Genomic DNA, 25,132 nt, shown 5'->3' with positions numbered 1-25,132 from the left:
TAATTTAGCTATTTTTTTGAAATGCAGGTTCATTTTAAACTCAATCAGGGTGCTAAAATGCATGGGTAAATCTTTACAATCTCAGAGTTCAACACTCAGGATGTTACTGTATGCAAGACAGGTTCATGCTGATATGCAATGAATGTGGAGCTGTGGGCGTTGCCACTTAATGGCAGAGAATTGGTCATAATATAGCCCATTATGTTAAGTCAGGACTATTCTAATTTCTGTGTAAAATCAACGTAAAAAAACAAACAAACATATTACTTCCTGTTGGTCAGCTTAGCTTAGCTTAGCATTACTTCTAGGTGCAAGAAAATAAGATAACACTAGCGATCATGATGATCATGACTTTCCCCAACTTCAGTGCCCTTTTCTGACAATAGAGAGATGTCATTTTGTCTTTTATGTGTCCTTAAATGCATGTCACATACTGTACACAAACTGTAATTACATAATTATGCACACTTACAGACAGTAACTTGCTTCACATTTGTCAAACCAGTTATTCCAGTTGAAGTATATGGCTGTAGTTCTGTGTTCTGGCCAGTTCACAGGGGCGGACACGCATGCGCGTGCACACACACACACACACACACACACACACACACACACACACACACACACACACACACACACACACACACACAGACACACACACACTCTATCTCTACAGGGTGGTACAAGTAGGTGTGTCAGGTGGTTGTTACAGCTCCTACTAAGATCAAGGTAACACATCTGTTCATAAAATCAGCCCTGCGACTTCAATCACACACACACACACACACACACACACACACACACACACACACACACACACACACACACACACACACGTCACACACACGACACACACACACACACACATACACACCTTATCAGGTTGTCCTTTGTAGTTAGGTGAAACATTACTCTTACTAGTCTACTGTGCGTGCGTGCGTGCGTGCGTGCGTGTGCGCGCGTCCGTGTGCGTGCGTGTGCATGTGTTGTACTATAATGAACTCCCATATCTGTTTCCGCTCTGTGTATTGTGCCTGCTCTCGCTTTGGCAGCCAAAGTAAATGAAACCACCGCACTAAACTGCCTCTCAACATTTCTGTGTGAGTTTGTGTGTGTCCTCTGGCAGCTTCTGGCTGGCAAGCACCCATGCTATCTCTCTCTCTCTCTCTCTCTCGCTCTCTCTGTCTCTCTCTCTCTCTCTCTCTGACACACACACACACACATACACATGCACGCACACACTCTGACAGTGGGGCTGCCCTGCTGTTTGTGCTTTGTGTTTATTGATTGGGTGTCTTCCGTTGTAGACTGACACTGTGTGTGTGTGTGTGTGTGTGTGTGTGTGTGTGTGTGTGTGTGTGTGTGTGTGTGTGTGTGTGTGTGTGTGTGTGTGTGTGTGTGTGTGTGTGTGTGTGTGTGTGTGTGTGTGTGTGTGTGTGTGTGTGTGCACGTGCGTGCGTGCGTGCGTGCGTGCGTGCGTGCGTGCGTGCGTGCGTGCGCACGTGCGTGCGTGTGTGCACGAAGTGAATATACATGCATCGATTCGTTAAAAAACATACACACTGTCTCTGTTTCATTGTAGCCTATGGCTCTTAACATGGTTTCTGTCTCTTGGCTTCTGGCTTTTCTCCATCTCTCTGGCGCTCCTCAGTTTTTTTTGTTCTTTCATTTTTCAGTCTTTCTACATCTCTTATTCCTCACAACTGTGTGTGTGTGTGTGTGTGTGGCCTGAGTAGCTATAAAGCAGAGTAGGGAGCCTTAATGGCAGGAAATGGACACACACACACACACACACACACACACACACACACACACACACACACACACACACACACACACACACAGGTTTTGCTAACTGTTTGGGGTAGTGCATGGACTTACTGTAGATCAATTCCATATCCCGCTTTACCCCAGCTCAACACGCTCCCTCTCCTCCTCCATTGCGGGCTCCTCTAATTGGAGTCTGAGGTGGTAATTAGAACGAGGGAGTGTGGGAGGTGGAAAGAAGGGGGAAAAAGGAGGGAATACGTACGGGGAGGGGGAGAGTAAAGAACAGCAGGGGAGTTGTGATGAAAGAGCAACAGCGTGGTGTAGACATGATGCAGAGAGGGCCCTCTCACACACCACCGTAGTCATGATGTTCTCAGGAAAGGAGTGTTTCATTTGTGTTGGCTTAACCAATTTAGGCCTGACCTCGAAATTAAAAAAAAAATCTTTCACGATTTTTCAAAAATAGCAGACCTACAAGCTCGTAGCGCGCCACTCGGTGGCGCGCTATGAGCTTGTAGATCTGCTATTTTTCAATAGCTAAATTATAACAATGTTTAAAACACCAAAAGGGGTTCCCGCCCAAAATGGGTTAAAATTGTGACCATAATGATACACAAAGGGCCCTGGCATATAGTATTGGCAACAAAATGTACTTAAAGTACCAAAAGTAAAAGTACTCATTGTGCAGAATGTCCCATTTCAAGTTTTCAAAAAGTATATAAAAACCTTTTGAAAATAGCAGAAATACAAGCTCTCACAATGCGTTGCATCGTGAGAGCTTGTAGATCGTCTATTTTTAAATGGCCGAAACGTGGGCTGAAGTGGTTAAATGAATGTTTTGTAATAACAATCAAAATCTATGAAGTAATTAGTAACTAAAGTTTTCAAATTAATGTAGTGGAGTAAAATTACAATATTTGCCTCTGAGTTGTTGTGGAGTAGAAGTAAAGGTATTGGAAATCGTAAATACGTACAGTACAAATCCCTCAAAATTGTGCTTAAGTAAATGTAGTTACTTTCCACCAATGCCAATTTGACTGTATTATATATCCATGGGTTCTACCAGTTTATTTTAAATCATACTGTAACTGAAAACTAGGGATGCACCCAATGGCAAATTCTTGGCCGAAACCAAATACCGAATATAGGAAACAGTTGGCCGAAAACCAAATAGCCAAATATGATGTATTGATTGCTATTATATCTATTAAAAAAAAAGAAATTACCAGTTTTTGTACCATTGCTGTCATATCTGTATAGAACGTTTCATGACGACGCCAGGCCCAGGAAATAGTTCCCAATGCATCTTTCCCATAGACATTTCAAAACGTATTTATTTAAAGACCTTACAAGCGCCGTACAAAGCCAACTCTTGTCGTGACAAATCATGACAACAAACACAATATTTTGGACCAAACAAATAATTTCAAAGAAGAAAAACAACAAAAAAAGTGTTGTAACCTGCCGTTTTCTTCTTCTTTCTAATTATTTGTTCAGCCCGAAAAATTGTGTTTGTTGTCATGATTTGTCACGACAAGAGTTGGCTTTGTCCACGGCGTAAACGTCTTTAAATAAATACTTTCTGAAAAGTCTATGAGGAAAATGAACGGGGATTTCTTTTCCGGGTCTCTCGAGGGGGGGGGGCGGGACTGCGACGCTCTATACCTTTGTTGTTACAGTACATACATGTGTACGCGGCTTCAAAAATGCTTGAAGCCATGTTTTGATCACGTCATCACAACAAAGCGGTAGCTTAAGGTAACCCCGGTTCTTTGACCATTCAGTTTTGGCTCTAAAATCAACCGAACTGATTACCGAATATGCATGTTTTGCCAAATTGCCACTATTCGGCCGAATAGTTTCAGTGGCCAAATATTCGGTGCATCCCTCCTAAAAACAGTTCCTAAAGTAAAACCCCATCCAACCAAACATCAACTCTCTTAACTGAAGCTGCAGATAGACATACTGCAAGTGCATCGCCCAAACAGAATTGTCAATAATCATATAAATAATGGACCAGACAGATATGCTGTGTTAGCTTAGGTCACTGAATAGGCTTATGTGTTTTGGGGTTAGCTAGTATTCTCAGATACTTTACTTATCTGATTTCACTCATATCATTCAAACAGATCCCTTCCCTAGGCTAGGGTTCTGTATTTGTGAATTCCATTACGGTCTTTGAATTCTATTATAATAGTACATTTTTACTACATGTCTGCACTCAAGGCCATCTGCTGTGTAAAACCTCAACGTCACACTCATAGTTACACATGCATCACACACACACACACACACACACACACACACACACACACACACACACACACACACACACACACACACACACACACACACACACACACACACACACACACACACAATACAATCTCTGTGGTTTTTAAATAAAAAGGCAGCTAATGAAAACGAAAATGTGTTCCGTTTAACTCCTTCCAGTACGGTATCACACTCCCTCTTTGTTCTCTCGTTTGTTCTTCATTTCATTCTTTCACGACCTTTCCTTTTGTTTTTCTTCCCTGTTCCTTGTCCTTGTCTTCCTCTTCTCTCTCCTTCTTTTCTATTAAACCGTTCTCTCTATCTTTCATCATTCAACGTTCTGTCAATATTTTTCCAACAGCACATCCATGAGAACGATTTCTCCAAACACAGCAGTGTGCCGGCAAATGACGGCATTTAAACATACCACGACTTTGACATGCAGGAATGAGCAATGTCAGTAGGTGCGTTTCCATAAAGCCGTTTTTATGCGCATTAAGGCTCTTGCGCAAAATCTCCTGGATGGAAACACATCAATATGCGAATAAGTCTCCATTTTTCGCAAAAACACTTTTTCGCTTGGAGGTTGCGGATTTAGGCTTTTTCGAAAAAAGGGAAATGCGCAAATAGTGTATGGAAACACTTGCGGAAAAGGTTTTTAATTAGAAAGCATTGAACTCGCATTATATCGCTTTTGAACAGTTGGATGAATTCTGAATCCTCCCGAGTTGATCGGGGCGATCCGATAATTTTGATATCTGGATCGCTACTGTATGGATGCAAGACACACACACACACACACGTGGACTACGAGTAGCGTAGTAGACTAAACTTTTATATATAGCTGCCGGGTCCCTGCAGGCTATTCGATTTCGATCCATGCATACGCTTCATCTATTCTTATATATTTATATTCATTGCATAAGATAAGCAACCTAAACGTGTAGGCTATAGTCTATATAGCCGATGAAACAAGTTATCCACAACTGTTGTGCAGCTGCAGCTGCAATCCATTTACAGTATAAACGACCAGTATGCTCCAATCGAGTCCCGCGACATATAGGCTACATGTGCCCCGAATATATTAAGACAAGCATTACACAACAAATCGTTCTTTGACTGTAAAGAAAGCCCATCAAATCCCTAAATCAATGGTGTGAACATGGATTAGGACTATACTTTACATGAGCCTCACTTTACTGGCAAAACAGTGCCAACTACTGCATATTTAATGAACTTATGTCATATGCGCATTTTATCAGTTTAATGGAAACACCGACAATTCGCTTTTCTTTTTTCGACTTAATGAACATACGCTTCCTTTTTTCGCAAAGGCTTAATGGAACCGCACCTAGTGTAACACACACACACACACACACACGCACGCACGCGCGCGCGCGCGCACGCGCGCGCACGCGCACACGTCTGTGGCATTGGTTAAAGGCAAGCCAGCCTTGCTGTAAAATACATTAATGTTGATCCACATTATCATAATTGAAGTGTCTGCTGAGGTGTGTGTGTGTGTGTGTGTGTGTGTGTGTGTGTGTGTGTGTGTGTGTGTGTGTGTGTGTGTGTGTGCGTGTGCGTGTGTGTCTCCATTGGGAATACATAGAGAGGGTCTTTAGAGACAGACACCATGCTTTCATCTCTTTGCTCAACATTACAATGGTGGCCTAAAATATGTTTGCCTCCGTGCCGCGTGTGTGGCAGTGTGCACATTTGTATTTAAAAAAAGATTGTTTTGGTATAGAGACCCTAGGATGATATGGTGTGTGTGTAATTACTAGATCATATTTGTGATACCAAAATGGTGTCCACCTATAGGCCTTCTAAAATCTATGTGTGTCTGTGTCTTTGTGACATCACAAAGGCAGACAGGCCAGCTGAAGGCATTATCACACGGATCCAGTAAGCATTTTGACGTCACAAATCACCACTGTGGCATTGTGGGTGCACAGGGCTGCTCTACTCAACACATCAGCACAATCCCATGGATGGAGAAAGGGATGTGTCTCACTTTGATGATGAAACGGATACACTTCGAAAGGCCATAAATCGATTTATGAAGTCATGATTAGATCTTTTAATCATGACATCACATCAGGATAGAATGTGATTCTGAGAAAATGCAGTGGTGACATCATCACAACGGCTAGCCATCTTTCCCCTGTGCCATCTCATCAGCTAAAGTGCTTTTATACGATGCCCCTTTGCTGACATGGGACTGAATGGAAATTAGATCCCGGCATTGGATTAGATTGCTGTGTGTCGTTCATTGTAGGTCACATGTCTCGTGTAGCAATACTTTGCTTAACCACCTCAAACCCCATCCCTATTTTCGGGACGAACACTCTGTGAAAATAGCAGATCTACAAGCTCACAACACCTCACAATTAAATGCATTGTGAGCTTGTAGATCTGCAATTTTCAGCGAATAGATTTGGTGTAGAGGGAGAAAAAGAGTGGACTTGGTATACTCTGTGGGGCCCCGGTCAAAAATATAGGGTTTTTGAACACAGCGTGTGATTTCCGCAAATAAATTCATTAGGCCGAGACCAAGGAAGAAATGCCACTTGGAATTATTTTTAATCAGCCTCATGGTGGCACTATAACAGGCCGATTCCTATAACTGCACCAATCCGAGGAGCACTTTTTCTCGTTAATATTATTTTGGATTCCGTGAACATTTCAATTCTGCATTTGATTAACCAGAGTGGCAGTGCACCACCTCAGTGTGTGGAGTGTGGAACTACTTAACTATTTAATGGAGTTGTGGGCGTTGAATTAAAAGTTGATTGAATAGAAAACAGCATGCTGATTGCACTGCTGCCTGGTTCACCGGCAGTGGTTTCTGTGGTGCTGCCTCATTGTGTAGATATTTTATATTCTAGTACAGTGCTTTTAAGCCCTTTTCATTTCAAGCATCCCCAGTTCCATATGCATTAGGTAGGCCAGTGGTTTTCAAAGTGGGGGCTGCAGCACCCAGAGGGCACCATGGGAGGCCAATTGCAAAGGAGAAGGGAAAAAATAAATCACAATTAAAATTGTAGTTAATAAAATTACTGTTCCAGTTTGACTAGTTTAATCCTGGCATTGCCTGGTTGTTTCCAGTCAGTGTAAGCACTACCTCAGCACCACTGATTAAGAGTCTATTTGACGTCAATTCCATTCAGAGATATCTTTCTCTTCGCTCTCTGACCAGGATATATGTCCCAAAATATATTTAATCCGTATCCCCCCAAACAATCTATTGATAAATTATATTTTTTTTGCACGATGAACTTTTTATTTTATTTTGGCCTATGTACTAGCCCAGAACGTGATGCATCCTCAGGGCTATTCTCACCACGCAACACAGTCACGGACAAAGTATAACCACACTTATTGGAACGGCCTCACGCTACGTATGCAGTCTTGTCTGCCTCATGACAAGACTGCATATGGATGGAACTGTTGGAACAGATGGAACTGTTGCCGAGACATGAAATTCCAGTAAGTATTGTTGTTTCATACATTATATTCAGATCATAATAGCCACACATATTATGATTCTACAAGCTACAGCGATGACATATGGTATTGAGTGTGTGGCATGCCCATGTCAGCTGAGTGTTACATGAGAGGCAGGTGCTACAATAATAATACATTAACTTCAGCAGAAGGTAAACACCCACATGCAAGGTGCATAGACCAGTACGACTAGTTCAACTTGTATATTCGAGCCTTGCACCGTAAGAACTTTATTCTAACTTGGAGTGTTGCGGGTTGTCTGCTTCGGCAGTATACTTTCTTGCGTAGACCAGTACGGACTCAGTGTCACTACCAGGTGTTATAGCTGCATCTTCATTTTCTATTGCGAGCTCCGACTGACTGACGGTACGTAAATAATCTAATTTAATATTAATACAGATGATGCGGGTTTCTGAGGTGTCTCCAACCCTCCTATGAGACACAGACTGAGCAGAAAACATTTGTACCATTTTATCACAAGTATTGGTGAGGGCCCGGCCAATTATATGAAGATAGGTGGTTCAAAATGGATGAACTTCAACTTCAACTTCAAAAAACTTTATTTTTCCTTTCGGAAACTTCTTTTGTGCAGTGGTAAAGACAACAGAAATCACAGTACACACAAACACAGTTACTATATAAAAGATCATAAAAACGACTTTATAAGAGAGACTACTTAAAAGCATAATATATTAAACATCTGTTCTATAAGTACTAATAATTAAAAATCTAAATATTTACTGTATGCAACCTATGCGTTCACTATATAGTCCATCAGGTGGAAAGGGGGGGGGGGGGGGGGGTTGTTTGTTAGAGATTCCAACGAGGGGGGGGGGGGGGGGGGGGGGGGGGATCAGCCTAGGCGTTCAAGAGTCTGATGGAGGTGGGCACAAAGCTAGCTGAGCCCCTTTTAGTGAGTTTTGATGCTCTGTATCGCCGGCCTGAGGGCATTAGTTCGTAGTGGTTATGGAGGGTGTGTGTGTTGTCCTCAACTATTTGAGAGGCCTTCTTTATTGTCCGTTTTTTATGGATGCTGCTGAGTCCACCAGCAGCTCCTTAGTTTTGCTGGGGTTTAGGTCCAGGAAGTTGTTATTGCATCACTCAGCAAATCCGTCCATTACCCCAATGATGCGGTTATTGGTGTTGGTGGTGTCGACAATAACCGTGTCATCTGAATATTTGATGAATAGCATGTCAGTGTCTGGGTTGCTGCAGTCATCTGAGTACAGGGTAAACAGTCATCATTTCAATAATAATTTATACATTTCTCTTCATTTATTTCTAGGTAATCAAAATGTCTGCAGCAAATGTCGCTATTGGCATTGACCTGGGAACCACCTACTCCTGTGTGGGGGTTTTCCAGCATGGCAAAGTAGAAATCATTGCCAATGACCAGGGCAACAGAACCACCCCCAGCTATGTGGCTTTCACTGACACTGAGAGACTCATTGGAGACGCAGCCAAGAACCAGGTGGCTAGGAACGCCTCCAACACTGTGTTTGATGTCAAGAGACTGATTGGCCGAAAGTTTGATGATGGAGTGGTGCAGTCAGACATGAAACACTGGCCCTTTAAGGTGGTGAGTGATGGAGGAAAGCCCAACATTCAGGTGGAATACAAGGGGGAGAACAAATGCTTCAACCCAGAGGAGATCTCCTCCATGGTCCTGGTAAAGATGAAAGAGATTGCTGAGGCCTACCTGGGCCAGAAGGTGAACAATGCTGTCATCACAGTCCCAGCTTACTTCAACAACTCACAGAGGCAGGCTACAAAGAATGCTTGCACCATTGCAGGGCTGAATATACTGCGATTAATCAGTGGGTCATCTGCAGCCGCCATGGCCTACGGACTAGACCAGGGTCAGCTGAGGAAGCCAGAAGAACACAATGTCCTAGTCTTTGACCTGGGTGGGGGCACCTTAGACGTGTCCATCCTGACGATCGAGGACAGTATCTTTGAGGTGAAGGCTACAGCTGGAGACACTCACCTGGGTGGGGAGGACTTTGACAATCTCATGGTCAGTCACTTTGTGAGTGAGTTCAAGAGGAAATACAAGAAGGATATCAGCCAAAATAAGAGAGCTCTGAGGAGGTTGAGCACAGCTTGTGAGGGGGCAAAGATAACCCTGTCCTCCAGCTATCAGGCTAGCATTGAGATTGACTGGCTTTTTGAGGGCATTGACTTCTACACCTCCATCACCAGGGCTCGCTTTGAGGAGTTGTGTGCTGACCTCTTCAGGGGAACATTAGATCCTGTGGAAAAAGCCCTTAGAGATGCCCGAATGGACAAGGGGTCGATTGACGACATTGTCTTGGTTGGAGGTTCCACCAGAATCCCCAAAATCCAGAAACTCCTGCAGGATTTCTTCAACGGCATGGAGCTGAAGAAGAGTATCAACCCAGATGAGGCAGTGGCTTATGGAGCTGCTGTCCTGGCTGCCATTATGTCAGGTGATAAATCAGAAAACATTCAAGACATGCTTCTACTGGATGTGACACCTCTGTCCCTGGGCATTGAGACAGCTGGAGGAGTTATGACAACCCTCATTAAACGGAACAGCACCATCCCCACTAGTAAAGTAACGCAGACCTTCAGCACTTACTATGACAACCAGCCTGGGGTCTTCATCCAGGTGTATGAAGGAGAGAGAGCCATGGCCAAGGACAACAAACTGCTGGACAAGTTTGAGCTGTGGGGAATCCCACCTGCTCCTAGAGGGGTTCCTCAGATCGAGGTCACCTTTGACATGGATGCCAATGGCATCTTGGGAGTGTCTGCAGTGAATAAAAGCACAGGCAAAGAGAAGAGAATCACCATTACCAACGATAAGGGCCAGCTCAGCGAAGAAGACATCGAGAGGATGGGGCAGCTGACCCTGGTCGCCTTCACAGAATTCAAACAAAATCATATTCCGTGCAACCAACAGTAGTTCTTCCTCTGGGTTACTGTCATTGTGCTCCGTCTGTCTAATCACTCTTATCTGAAAATAATAATTCATGTCTGACTTTTACAACCGTGCTCTGACTTCTGGTGCGCTGTCCACTTAGATCAACATCATAAGAATAAAGGTACTGGTGCGCTGTCCACTTAGATCAACATCATAAGAATAAAGGTACTGGTGCGCTGTCCACTTAGATCAACATCATAAGAATAAAGGTACTGGTGCGCTGTCCACTTAGATCAACATCATAAGAATAAAGGTACTGGTGCGCTGTCCACTTAGATCAACATCATAAGAATAAAGGTACTGGTGCGCTGTCCACTTAGATCAACATCATAAGGATAAAGGTACTGGTGCGCTGTCCACTTAGATCAACATCATAAGGATAAAGGTACTGGTGCGCTGTCCACTTAGATCAACATCATAAGAATAAAGGTACTGGTGCGCTGTCCACTTAGATCAACATCATAAGAATAAAGGTACTGGTGCGCTGTCCACTTAGATCAACACCATAAGAATAAAGGTACTGGTGCGCTGTCCACTTAGATCAACATCATAAGAATAAAGGTACTGGTGCGCTGTCCACTTAGATCAACATCATAAGAATAAAGGTACTGGTGTGCTGTCCACTTAGATCAACACCATAAGAATAAAGGTACTGGGTCGCACACAGTGGCAAGAGTGAATTGATTTTTTTAAATTTCTACATTAATGTAAAAAGAACCACCGCTCATCCGCTGAAAAAACTTAAAGGGGAAAACCACCCATTTTCAACATTTTACTATGTCATTAATATACCTTAGAGCTGTTGTGTGGAAATAATAAAAAAGTCCCCCCGATTCTGTGTTTCCTAGAACTGTAAGTATGAAAACAAGATTTTTTTCAGATCTCTAGTTCTAGGAAACACAGAATCGGGGGGACTTTTTATTATTTCCACACAACAGCTCTAAGGTATATTAATGACATAGTAAAATGTTGAAAATGAGTGGAATGCCCCTTTAAGTGAGGTGCTGGAGCCACAAAGGGAACATGAGAAAAAAATAAAGGGAAGCTCCGCACACTCAGATCTGTGCACAATCAATGTATTTATTTAGCAAGCTTTCGGTCTACTGACCTTCTGCCTGAAGAAGGTCAGTAGACCGAAAGCTTGCTAAATAAATACATTGATTGTGCACAGATCTGAGTGTGCGGAGCTTCCCTTTATTTATTTTAATTTCTACATTAAAATGACAAACCTTTCGGCTACCCAGCCTTCATCAGTGTGATGTGATAAAATAGTTAAAACTCACTCTTGCCACTGTGAGCGACCCTGTACCTTTATTTTTGTATAACTCTGCTACTGTACATAAATAATTAGATCAATTGCTCCAGCCACTGAGGAGAAGGGGGCAATCTCCTTATGAAGACACGATCTCTAAAATGTGTAGTTATTGCATTAAGTAGATTTCTGTAAAATATGTACTATCCCTTTCACAAGTTAATACAGATTATTTTTATTCTTTATTCTTAAGATAGGTTCCATGCAGTTTACAGCTATTTATCTCTTCAGCTCCCAGCTTCACATCTCTGCAGGGCAAAATGTTCCAAGTCAGAATTTGACTTTAGTTAATGCAGGGCCTGGGGCTACTGCGCTAATAGGATATTGAGTGAGTAACAATCTGTTTGTGTGTGTGTGTGTGTGTGTGTGTGTGTGTGTGTGTGTGTGTGTGTGTGTGTGTGTGTGTGTGTGTGTGTGTGTGTGTGTGTGTGTGTGTGTGTGTGTGTGTGTGTGTGTGTGTGTGTGTGTGTGTGTGTGTGTGTGTGTGTGTGTGTGTGTGTGTGTGTGTGACCATCATCGCATTGCATTGTTCTCAGTAAGAGGTGATCAGGATTTATCCCACCCCAGCATATGTGTTGGGTCAAATCATGTGTCTATGTATGTTTTATGGTAGGGGGAGGTTAGACATCCACTAATAGGCTTATTGTTGTCTCTAACCATTACTTTGTGTTTAAGAGGGTGTGTGTGTGTGTGTGTGTGTGTGTGTGTGTGTGTGTGTGTGCACGTATGCGCATGCGTGCGCAGGCTGCCATGCGCATGCATGTGCGTGCGCATTTCATCATTGTGATATTGTGAATTTGGCTGGCAGCTTTATTGTGGTTTGCTGGACAAACATCAGAAACTTGTTTTGCTGTTTTTATGTGCTGTGTGTGTGTGTCTTTCTCATTGACACACAGAGTAGACCACATGCTGACAGGATCTGCTGTGTCTGTGGAAGTGTTTACGAGCAGAGGAAGTGTGTGTGTGAGAATAGGAAGGGGGCCTTAGTCAGGTGACCTACTAACTTTGACACCAAACACCAGCTACACCACTACACTGAGAACACATTCAATCCTGATCCTGACTGTTCATTTAATATAATGAACTAAAATAACTGTTCAGATTTATAGCTTCTACGATTTAATTTGCTAAGTTGATAGCATCGTGGTTCATAGCTACACCTACTGAAAGGTCACAACTGCACAAAGAGCATGTCTTTACTCAAACTGTCTAAATAATATAACTCAAGTGTCTTTTATACTTTTATTGTCGTTTAACAAACATACATTTAAACACATGAACTAATTATCTAGGATTGGTTTAAGGGTTAGTTTTAACCCAGTTTAGGTTAGACGTTTAGTTAGTTGGTGGTTGGTTAGTTAGGTAAATAACCTGCATAAATGAGACAGAGATACACATAGCATTCGTCAATTACAGGCAGGTTACAACACATGGATAACACATTATTCATTGATTATTAATAGTTTGCATTATGTATCAATAATTACCATTGGTCTAATTTGAGTTGTGTTGTTCATCATGTAGTTACATGAGGTGTGGACTCTTCGTAGTTGGTTTGAATCTGAGCCTCTGTTTCCCTACACGCTTCCTAGTCTGCCAATGGCCAAGCCCCTCCTTTGGTTTGAGGGTACAAGCCATTGGCTGTTGACTGTGATCAGGAAGTCGCTCACTGGAACCATGAGTGTATGGTAATTACATGGGCTGGTGGAATGGTCTATTCTCCCACTATAGCTACTTCTCAACTGGTTTATGAGAGTTTAGGGTTTAACACATTAATCATTTACATTCCTTTTAGGCACTGGGATTACTATCCACCTTTAGATAAATGCAGGCATAATGTTTTACAGTTAAACACAGTCATTGGAACATGTTGATCTGTTGTTCTTCACCGGCAGTGGGCAACATTACTATACCCCCGCAGGGTGTCGGAATTCACACTCTTATCTAGTTCCTCCAGCACCTGCCAGGGGTCTGACAGGGGTCTTGCTGGGCAGTTTTGAGTGCATGTTACTGTTATTTCACAACATATTTATTAAACATTAACACATCCCAATATCCTGGATATTTCCACAATAACAGAATCTATCTGTCTGTAGACACCATTTCTGTCTGTCTGTCTGTCTGTCTGTCTGTCTGTCTGTCTGTCTGTCTGTCTGTCTGTCTGTCTGTCTGTCTGTCTGCCTGCCTGCCTGCCTGCCTGCCTGCCTGCCTATAATTTAGCAACATATGGTCAAATATCAGTCAACCACAAAACACATGTGCTCAAAATTAGAGGCCTACCTAAAAAGTCATGATGGCCCACCGACCGACATCTGTAGCGCCAGTGTAGTGTGCGTGTAGGCTTAAGTGTTTATCAGGCTAGTAAATAGTGCCACATGCCAAAATATTAAAAGAAAGTTTTAGCTATTCCAAAGAAATACATTTTCAAAGTTCTTTCACAGACCCCTGGACACATGGCCAGACGTTTTTGCTCATTCCTCTGGTTTCCAGGCTACTGGACACATCCCATGGAACACGGACAAATGTATCAGTGAAAACACATTTGCAATATATTGCACTCACACTTCCACTGCAAAAAGGCAACATAGAGGTTGGCATGCTGTTAGCTGAGCCTTCTGGCTAATGCTCTTTCATTTGGGGTGCTACAGTAGTGATGTCTGTTACAGTAAGTTGATTTCCAGCACCTTCCTTCTGTTGGGCATATTTACAGACATAGTGACATTAGCGTCTGAATTATTTTTATTGCCACGATTTGCACAAAATGAGGAATTAGTGGGCTGGGCAATACTGTATATCCATACATCGTGATATTAGTTATTGTGAGAGTGAGCTCTGGCCAACACCAACTCGGGACTCCTGGTTCGCTGCCCTCCACACTCTCCTATCCAACATTAGGTTCCTGAGCTCTACAGTGTTCTTACAGTAGCTAAAGGTAAAGGCTGTCATGCCGTAGTGCGTCTATGTAGGTGGTGCGCTTCTTCCCCCTCCTGGATTTACTCTGGGTTGGCTCCCATAGAGTCAATTTACTTGCCTCTATAGTTCTGGGTACCTGACGCAGTGCCCTGCCAGCCTTATCCTTCTCTCTCTGACTTTGTCTGTGACCCGTGGTAAGTCCCCATAGAGGTCCACATTTCTGATGCGGTCCGCCCATGTGACACCTAGTGCCGTTCGAAGCATTCTCAGTGGTCATGATCCTTCGTGATATGAGACTATATATCGTCTTATCTGGTATTTTGGTTTTCGTGATATGGTATAAGTGTTGTCCTATCCTGATTTTAATCACTAAAACTGTCAAAAATTGGTTCTGCAAGCTCACAACGTGTTACGATTAGGGTTGGGATTTGTTAGGATTTTAACGGTTCCGGATCCTTACCGGATCCCTCTTAACGGTTCCCTTAATGGTTCCCTTAACGGTTCCTAATATTATTTTTTTCCACTTTTTTCTGACATATATTATGCTTATATTATAACTAACCTAACCAAGTACAACAACAAATTAATGTTCAGATTAATTTAATATGAAGGACCCCAGTTACCCTAATGGAAACAAGCCATAGTGCTTTCTTGGGTTATAAAATCCTCTTAGCAGACCTTGTATTGAACTGTAGGCTACGTTCCTGTGCTTTTTTCTGCAAACTGTTTATAAAGTAATCAATGTATGGAGGTATATATGCACCTAAAGGCTGGGCTCTCAAGCCAAATCAAAAGAGGTTGAGTTGCTTATAAGTTGTAAAAATAAGTGCAGACAAATTAATTTTTATTTAATTCATGGCTCTATAGTTAACGTGATTCAGACAGAAAGACGTCGAGTCATTGGCGTTCTAAATTAACACCATTAACAACAGTTATACAATAAGCTTAATAAAAAGCTCTGTAGAAGTTAGTAGTTTTTATTTTCTAACGTTACTAGCCTGGGGAAAGTGAACCAGCCTTGCATCATCCTCGTCCCCTGCCGGCTGTGGTGGAACCGCGGGGAGTGGAGGCACGGCTTTCCGCAGGCTCTCAAACACGATGTGTCTAGATTAATCTTGTGACTCGTGTAGGCGTATTGATTTTGAGATGTTTCCTCAATGTGGACGTGCAACTGGTGCACGTTGCAAGGAAACTTGCACCAAACTGCAAACTACTTGCAGGAAACTATGGCATCGCATTTATTGCACTTTGCGTGCTCAGCCTCAGAGTCATTTCCCTCTCTGTTAACCACACTCGCTCCGCGGCGGTGACCGCTCGCTGAATGCACAGAACAGTGGTATCCGCCCCACTCACTCACTCATCGCAAAGTGCAAATGCGATGCCATAGTTTCCTGCAAAGGTTGTTGCAGGAAACTAGTTGCACGTCCACATCTCAAAATCAATATGCCTACACGAGTCACAAGATTAATCTACACACTCATGTAGGTGGGGTGACGTCACCCCAGTAACTTGGCTTTGCATGCATGCACACACAGACACAGCGGAGCTAAATGACGACTGATGAGAACTGTTAATAAAAAAAACGATGGAACCGGCTCCGGATCCGCAATGTCGGAACCGGGTCTGAAATGGACCCGGTTCCGAATCCCAACCCTAGTTACAATGCAATGCATTGTGAGCTTGTAGATTGTCCATTCCCACAATGTTTGAAGTATTTTAACATTTTACATTTTTGTTAAATATGATATTATCGTCACAGTATCTCTATCGAGGTATTTGGTAAAATTTTGTGATATTTGATTTTGGCCATATCCACCAGCCCTAGTTTGTGTGAGAGTGGCCCATTGATGTCTGCGTCAGAGTGATGTAGTGAGTCGACGCTAATACATTTAAGCTCAGTGAAATGATATAGAACAAAGCCAAGCTTTTGAGTTTGTGGGTTATTAACGTTGTTTGGTGTGCCTTGTAGAGTGACTATGCATGCTACTAAATGTTTGGTGTGCCTTGTAGAGTGACTATGCATGCTACTAAATGTTTGGTGTGCCTTGTAGAGTGACTATGCATGCTACTAAATGTTTGGTGTGCCTTGTAGAGTGACTATGCATGCTACTAAATGCATCCCAACCAACATGTCTGATGAACATTAAAGACCACAGTGGAATGCATGGTGTGCATCTTGTATGTCTACCACAGCAAACAAGTGCAATACTTATTTCCATAGCCTGTAATTTTCATAGTTTATTTTTTATGATGTATGTAATGTTTCATATTTTGAGACAATACACTCTTTGTGTTGGCACTATCTTCGTTACAATTGGAACAAAGTAACGACCTGAAAACATACAATCTGAGTCATGCCTAATTTATTCTCCATCATGTGATGTGCTCAAAATAGCCAATATAGAAGCGCACTACGGATCACATCCATGACATGTAGCGACTAGCGAGCTTGTATGTCATTGTCAGCTATTTTTATATTTGTATATCAGCTTGTAAATTGGCTGTTTTCATGTTTTACGTTCCCCCAAGAGGTTGAAAGTTATTGAAATCCACGTTTCATGTTAATGAAATAATGCTAGAAACACTGTACAAGATGTTAATATGCATATTAGTTTAGAATAGTGACGAAACCATAGTACCCTCCGGCCAATCACAATGGAGTATTCTCAGTGGCCATGATATAATTGGTGAAAATAAAGGGTTCTGACAGTACAAGATTCACAGTTTATCTTTCAAGTGTCTCATCCTTATTTCTTCCTCTGGCTCTCTCTCTCTCTCTCTCTCTCTCTCTCTCTCTCTCTCTGTCTCTCTCTCTGTCTCTGTCTATCCCTCTCCTCTCTCTACTAACTGTACTGCATCAGAGGGCTGTGTCTTGTGGTACCAGGCAACCGCCCCCTGGGACAAATTAGCGTGTGTGCGTGTGTGCGCATGCGCGCGTGTCTCCATTAATGAGCGTGTGCACGACCCTGTGTAGTTTTCCTGTGTACCTTCTGCATGTGTGTGTGTGAGCCTTGCAATTACGAGACATGGATCAGCTGATGCTAACCCTGTCCATATGTACACACACACACACACACACACACACACACACACACACACACACACACACACACACACACACACACACACACACACACACATGATACAAGCGGGTGGGGAATGGGAGAAGGTGAAGAGCAGGTCAGACAAAGCTGTGTTCATTAACTTTAAAGGGACAGTAGCACTATTAACCGTTTCCAAAAGTTCATTCCGTTGTATTTCTGTTACAGTGGAAGGTGATTTAAAAGAGACTATTACAAAATGATATACAGTCACAAGTGTCGGCACAGAACCAAAGTATCAGTGCAATGAGCAAAAGTTGGAACTTTTAAAGCTTAAGTATTTGGGCCACTGAATGTATTTTTAACGTAATCGCTACAGTACAGAGAGAAGAAGTTTGACCTTTCAAAGCTTAAGTATTTGGGCTTCTGGGACGTCTTTTTCAATATAGTGTCGCTACAGTACAGTGAGCAAACGTTGGACTTTCATGACCTCAGGATTTGGGACTTCAGGAAAATGTTTGAGTGTGTCTTGTTTTTATTCATGTAGCCATAATGTCCTCCATCCACCTTTTTAGTTTATACTTTGTTGTACGAAGGACGAAGGTGTCACACGTTAGAAATAGCAGATCCATAAGCTCACAACGTGTTTCATCCCTGATACATTTTAAGTGAATTGGGCAGCGAAAGACTGAAACTCCAAGGGCAAAAACAAAACACCCATTTTTAACAAACCAGACGTCAGTGGCGCATTCAACCCTGACAAAACATGGCAAAACGTTTAAAAACGGATACTGTGGTGCATTGACCAACCTGTAGTGTTATGCAAGCTTCTAACATTGGCAGCTGAGAAAGCAAAAATATCTTTCTTTTAACTGAATCGGTTCCCAGCATGCCATGAGTTTGACCTTTCAAGGTCAATGGTCATGTTTCCATGTAAAAGACCATGGCCTGTTTTGCAACATGTAAATTTGAAAGATGACCTAGCTTGACCCCCAAAGCTTTGAAACCTACGTTCTTCAATGGATAGGATTGAGCACAGACACAGAAATAACATATTATTATTTGTTTGAAGTAAACAATAAATCTATTTCACAAACGTATTACTGAAAAACAATTTTGACGTTTAGTGTGACCTTGACCTTCACTTACCATGAAAATGTAAACATTGTGTGTGTGTGTGTGTGTGTGTGTGTGTGTGTGTGTGTGTGCGTGTGCGTGTGCGCACGCGCTCATGCCTCCCTGTGTGTTAGCATTGTCACCGGGCCAGCCATTGTGTGACACTCAGTGACTTTCTAATGGTTTGGCTGGCCTAGCTGTTATCAGCCGATAAAGAGAGCAATAACACACTCTGCTAACGGTGAGAAAATGGATGCTTAGTAAACATGTAGACCAACCCTGTACCATGGCTAGACGCTTATTTTTAGCACAAGAAGCGCATATACTCACTGTACCCGTAATAGCATTACAAAGATATATTGCTTTCAAAATCAGTCATTATGAATATATGTTTCAGCATATTCAGACCGCTTGCACACACACACACGCAAATAAACAAAGGATCAGCATTTTGAGGTGTAAATAGAAGTCATTATCCAGGCAAAACATGGTGCCCGACACAATGCACAACCTAGAATAAATCTGGCATTATGAGATATGCTCAAGCACCCAGTCCCCCCCCCCCCACACACACATACACACACATACATACGTACGCCCACAAATCACAGTATTTGTCAGCATTGAGCTAAGGTCATTAATCTTGCTTTGCTCAGTGGAAGTTGACCTCACTCAGTGCACACACACACACACATACACACACGCACGCATGCACGCGCACACGCGCACGTATTAACACACACCATACAAGCGGCCACCCAAGAAAACACAAATCTCTCCCTCCCTCCATCATGTTTTTCCTCATCTCAACCTCTCTGCCAATCATTTCCCCCCTTTTGCTCCGCCCTCTTTTGACAGGTGCAGTGAAGCTGCAAAGTATATCTATTAAATAGACATACGTTGCACCTTTTGTACCTCTGTTCTTGTTTTCCCTGTAATGTATTCCATCGTCTGCCTGTTTTTGTTTGTTGTGGGGACCTCTACAGTGGCCTTGTGATTAGAGTGTCCACCGTGAAACTGGGAGGTCGGGGTTCGATCCCCAGTCGGGTCATACCAAAGACCCAATGTCTCAATGCTTGGCACTCAGCATCAAGGAGTAGGATTGGGTCAAATCAACTAATCAAATGATTCCCGAGCACGGCACGGCTGCAGCTCACCGCTCCTTGGTTGCGCCTCACCACCACACCATCTCCATCTGTGTGTGTGTGTGTGTGTGTGTGTGTGTGTGTGTGTGTGTGTGTGTGTGTGTGTGTGTGTGTGTGTGTGTGTGTGTGTGTGTGTGTGTGTGTGTGTGTGTGTGTGTGTGTGTGTGTGTGTGTGTGTGTGTGTGTGTGTGTGTGTGTGTGTGTGTGTGTAAGGTTCTTACTCATAAGTTCTATCTATTTCTCTGTGTGTGTATTTAGTATAATAGTTTCTTTGCCTTGATACGCAGCAGATCCTTCTCTGTGTTTATATCTATTCAGTAATTTCAGTTTTCTTTTTAAAACAACATAGAAGGGCTGCAGGACATCAAAGGCTTCTGTGGCAGACTGTCGCAGTATGTTAGCAGCACACATACTGAGGTGTCACATAGATCAATGTTATGAGGAGGACAGAAGGACGGGCGAAGAAGTTATCACCCTGCAAGGAATAAGCAGACACACACTCCAAAGAAGGACATTAGCCTTCAGCGTTCAGCCTGCCAGTCCTATTTTGGGCATTTCATTGTAGGCACAAAATTGAGAAAGAAAACAGATTTACATGTTCACTGTGAGCGCATGTATCATCTTAACAATTTAAGCCATTTTATAGACTTTATAAGTATAAAATAGGGCTTAAGTAGATAAAGATAAAAGCAGAGACATATAGGGAATCATTTCAAAACCCTAGATGGAAAACGGAAGATGAAAGGAAAGTATAGAAGTTGCCACCTGTGGTGATGAGGGATGAGAGATCAGAGGAGGAGAGAGGAGTGCAGAGAGTGGGAGGACAGGGACAGCCATATCTCTCATTACAGCCAACAAATGAACGTCGACGGAAAAGTCAAGATACAGCAGCGAGATGAGAGGTGCAGGTCAGGAATCAAGAGTTGTCGAGTAGCGTAGAACGATCACAGGGCTAGAGGAGACACGGAAAGATGAACAGTAGTCCCAATCTCTCTTCTCTTTCTCTCTCTGACTCATGGTGTCTTTCCCCCTGGGTTTAATCAACTGGACCGTTGGTTTGACCCATTACAGGGAGGGGATTATGTTCAGCCAGCATTAATCTCTGTGACGGGAGCCCATTAGATGAGAGCGGTCACCCCCGCTAAGTTTATATGCCATGGAGGAACCCGGCTGATAGGGCTTGCCGGAGGGAAAGTCACAGAGCTGTGGGTTGAGAGGGTGGCAAGCGTAACTGAAGAGGGGGTGCAGCGAGAGAGAGATACCCCTTGAGGGCCCATTTTTACAGTATACACCAAGAGATAAAAGAACACTCAGATTTGCTATGTACCTGCCTCTTTGGGTATCTGTGTGTACGTGCACACGTTTGTGTGTGCGTGTGTGTTCTGCCTGCATGTACATCCGCTTCTCTGTGTAGCAGCTTTTGTTGTTGTGTGTGTGTGTGCTTATATACAGTACTTGTGTGCTCAGTGCTGTTCTTTCAAAGTGTGTTTGTTCCCTTTGGTTCTTAACTTCTGGCTACACAAGATCCTCACACATGAATGAGTGTGCTATATTACATAATATCATTAGCTGACATGATGTCCTCAGGCTATGGGTGGATAGAATGGGATTCATGCTTTGTAGCACACACAGTGTGGGCACAGGTACAGTATATTAACGCACGCACGCACGCACGCACATGTGTAGGCAGGGGATGCCAATTCTCTGTGAAGCCTTTACTTCTTTTCTGTTTACCCACTTGTGTAGAAGCTACTGTAGTGCTACGGAGCCCTGGGCTGCACTTAAATCGCAGAGGAAGGCAATACCGCTAAAGCCATGTAAATCAGGTGGAATGATATATTAATGCTGACTCGTTGCTCTGCATGCATTAGGGAACGGTGTAAGCCACCAGTACAGGGTGAGTTTTGTGACCATGCAGCATGGAAAGGATCGCTGACACAGCCAAAGAGACCAGTTTAACCAGTCGACATCAGCAATCCAGCTTCATTTAACAGTTATTCATGGCAGTAGTCCAGAAGATACAAGTCTATTTTACTAGGGAGGCCTGTTCTGCTGCTCACTGATCTCTGATCAAACACAGCGAGCGAAGTGTGGGTGGCATCTGGAAAGGAGAGGAAAATTAAAAATTAAAATCATTCATTAAAAAAAAGTTTATATTTCATTATAGCTTGTACATCAGCTATATTTGCTCTTTTCTTTCTTTCTTTCTTTCTTTCTTTCTTTGAAAATCATTTCACAATGGGTGGAATGAAATGGTTTGGACTGTATGTCAATTTGTGTTTTTGTGCTTCAGATCAGTATTTTGGACTTCAATTTGGAATTCTACATTTCTGTTTTCCTCATGCATCACTGCAAACGTTTGTAATTAACATTACACATGATTATAATCCAAAGAGTACACATTGAAGTTATCAATCATAGCTCAGAGTCATGATTTCTGTAATCTTAGAAAGGCCTGCTACACATATACATATTTGTATCCCACACATCAAAGCCAGGAGTGCATATGTTGAACTTTCTTGAACTTTGTCTATCAGGGGTCTATTAGGTCCCCTACTTTTTTCCCTTTACGCCAAATCTACAAGCTCATACAGCGTGTCATACAGCGTGTCATACAGCGTGTTGGGTTGTGAACTTGTGACACATTGTGAGCATACAGTAGATCTGCTTTCTTTTGCCAGATCTTTGCCCCAGAATAGGCCTGCTACGTGTTATGTGGTTAAGAAATAAAGTAAGAGCATTCTCGTCCATGGAGCTGACCTGGAATGTTGCAACTGTTAGCATGTTTAGGTAAAGAAGCAAGGTCAAACTGTGAGCATCAACAGACTGCTATTTTATCTCTATTATTATTAAATATTTGATCAACCCGGTTCCAACTCCCCCCTTTACATGTTTCCTTGGCAGCATAGCTTGTTGATAGGTTCTTCGCTGGCATTGACCCAAATTCTAAATTATGCAACGCAACACACAGCACACACATGCACACACACACACACACACACACACACACACACACACACAGACACACACACGCACACATACACATGTGCGTGCGCACAACCATGCAGCCGGTACTACAGGTCTTACAGGTCTGCGTTAGTGGTGGTGTAAAGTGAGGGGGAGGATGGTACCTAGGGATATGGGTTCTCCATTCAAAATACAACAGCCTAAAGGCATGTGTGTGTGCGTGTGTGTGTGTGTGTGTACTGTTGCTGTATCTCTGTGTTGTCATCCATCATACTACTACCTCGCTGTGTTTTTCACAGGAAAAACCTGTGACTGCTCAGCTCTGAATTTCATGGGAATAAACTGTAGCAGGCATGCTGCTTGTTTTGCCTGTTTCTGCCTGGTAACCCGAACGGGCACAATAATTCTAAGTCAGGTTCAAGGTCTTCTTTATTGTCACGTCTTGTGTACAGGTACTCAAGATGAGTTAAAATAAGAGTTGCATTTCTTTTTGTTTGGCTGTTATTGTTGGCTGTTTATGTATGTATTAGTCTTACATTTTCACGATGTATGTCCTTGTTATAACCACTTAAACCCTACAGTATGTACTTTATGCATGTTCATGTGGTTAAATTGATTGCAGTGCCTGTGCGTTTCACAGTACAGACCCGTGGCATACTTTAACAATAATAAACAATTAACTTCAACTTTCAAGTTTAGTTTAACTCCAGGAGTTTTGCTGATTTCAGCAGACAATAGGAGAAATTAACGGGTGTACTCTGAATTAATTCCCTGTTTTATGGCATGTATAAAACTGGCCCAGGAAATGTATTTCCTGAGCCGGACAAACAATGAACAGCTTGGCTATATCGTAATTAGGAATGCAGCTGTAGCTACTGTAGATTGGCCTTCTGCTGCGTTTAGTACCTCCACATTCATGCTGACACCAACTGCACAACTTTCTTTAATGTCATTGTGGAACTTGTTATGGCTCCGGTGATTTAATGTTGTGTTCCTGGAATGAGCGTTCGTTTGCAAACCAAATTAGACAACTGAAAGCACACTTGGACTGTGGATGTGGCATCACCCATCTGTTTGTGTAGTCCAGTTCCGAACACTTGGCTTTGGCATATTGACCTTGTACATCCATCACCTTTGTGGATTTCTGCAGAGAGAAGTGAACAGAGGGTGGAGCTGGGCATATGCATTGTTATGCCTCTATCCTGATCAGCATGGTCACGACTTGCCAGATAGCCCTTGCCTACTTTACTATTAAATGGGACGATAATTTACCAAATTAACATTATTCTTTAATGAAGAAAACTTGAAACTAGCAATTGAGAAGTAAACTCTTTAGGAAAATGTTTACTGGTGTAGGTTTTTGTCTTAGTCTTTCACGGGTGGCAGTAGCTCCCGGTTCGATCCCTGGGTGGCTCCCCCTGGCTTTTGTTTTTAAGTGTCTTTGAACAAGACACTGAACCTGTAACTGTAAATGTAATGCACATTGTATAGGCACCATTTGGCATTTTTGCAGCCAGTGGAGAGAATGCAGATCATCGGCTCCACCTTTCAGGTCGTGAGCTTTGTACACACAGTTAGTACCGTATGTGTGTTTCCTAACGCCATCCAATTGATTTTCATGTTATACCAGGACAGGAAGCATTGTGAACTATTTATTCATCTTATACCAGGACAGGAAGCATTGTAAACTATGTATTCTAGACTATAGAGAGATGAAGACAACACTGTTTTAGACTGTGAACTGCAGTAGTAGGCTTTGTTGTGGTTCTTTTTGCCTTCACAGCTCCTCCTCGCATGCACAGGAAAGCAGAGTTCATAAAAGAGTTCGGGGAACACACACACACACACACACACACACACACACACACACACACACACACACACACACACACAGAATTTGTTTGGAAATACGAGTGTTGGGTGGGATAGGAAAAGCTCCTATAACGACTTTATGCAAACTGTGTGTGTGTGTGTGTGTGTGTGTGTGTGTGTGTGTGTGTGTGTGTGTGTGTGTGTGTGTGTGTGTGTGTGTGTGTGTGTGTGTGTGTGTGTGTGTGTGTGTGTGTGTGTGTGTGTGTGTGTGTGTGTGTGTGTGTGTGTGTGTGTGTGTGTGTGTGTGTGTGTGTGTGTGTGTGTA

The 25,132-nt window shown here is 42.7% G+C and overlaps 1 protein-coding gene across 2 annotated transcripts in view; it reads left to right on the top strand.

Annotated features, from left to right (window-relative positions):
• Positions 1-25,132, top strand: part of sema4f (sema domain, immunoglobulin domain (Ig), transmembrane domain (TM) and short cytoplasmic domain, (semaphorin) 4F) — a 79,244-nt gene that overhangs the window by 12,153 nt on the left and 41,959 nt on the right. The window contains exon 2 of one of the 2 annotated variants that reach the window (XM_079491190.1): positions 8,840-10,513. The exons of the other annotated variant lie outside the window; for it this stretch is intronic. Coding sequence (XP_079347316.1) covers positions 8,849-10,483 — 1,635 coding nt within the window. The 5' untranslated portion in view covers positions 8,840-8,848 and the 3' untranslated portion in view covers positions 10,484-10,513. Of the gene's footprint in view, positions 1-8,839; positions 10,514-25,132 lie in introns of those variants that run through there. 2 annotated transcript variants of the gene reach the window in all.

This window comes from Electrona antarctica, assembly GCF_951216825.1.
Source record: "Electrona antarctica genome assembly, chromosome: 21".
NCBI lineage: Eukaryota > Metazoa > Chordata > Actinopteri > Myctophiformes > Myctophidae > Electrona > Electrona antarctica.
Note: the sequence above shows the minus strand (reverse complement) of the source record. Positions and strands in the feature narration are given on the sequence as shown.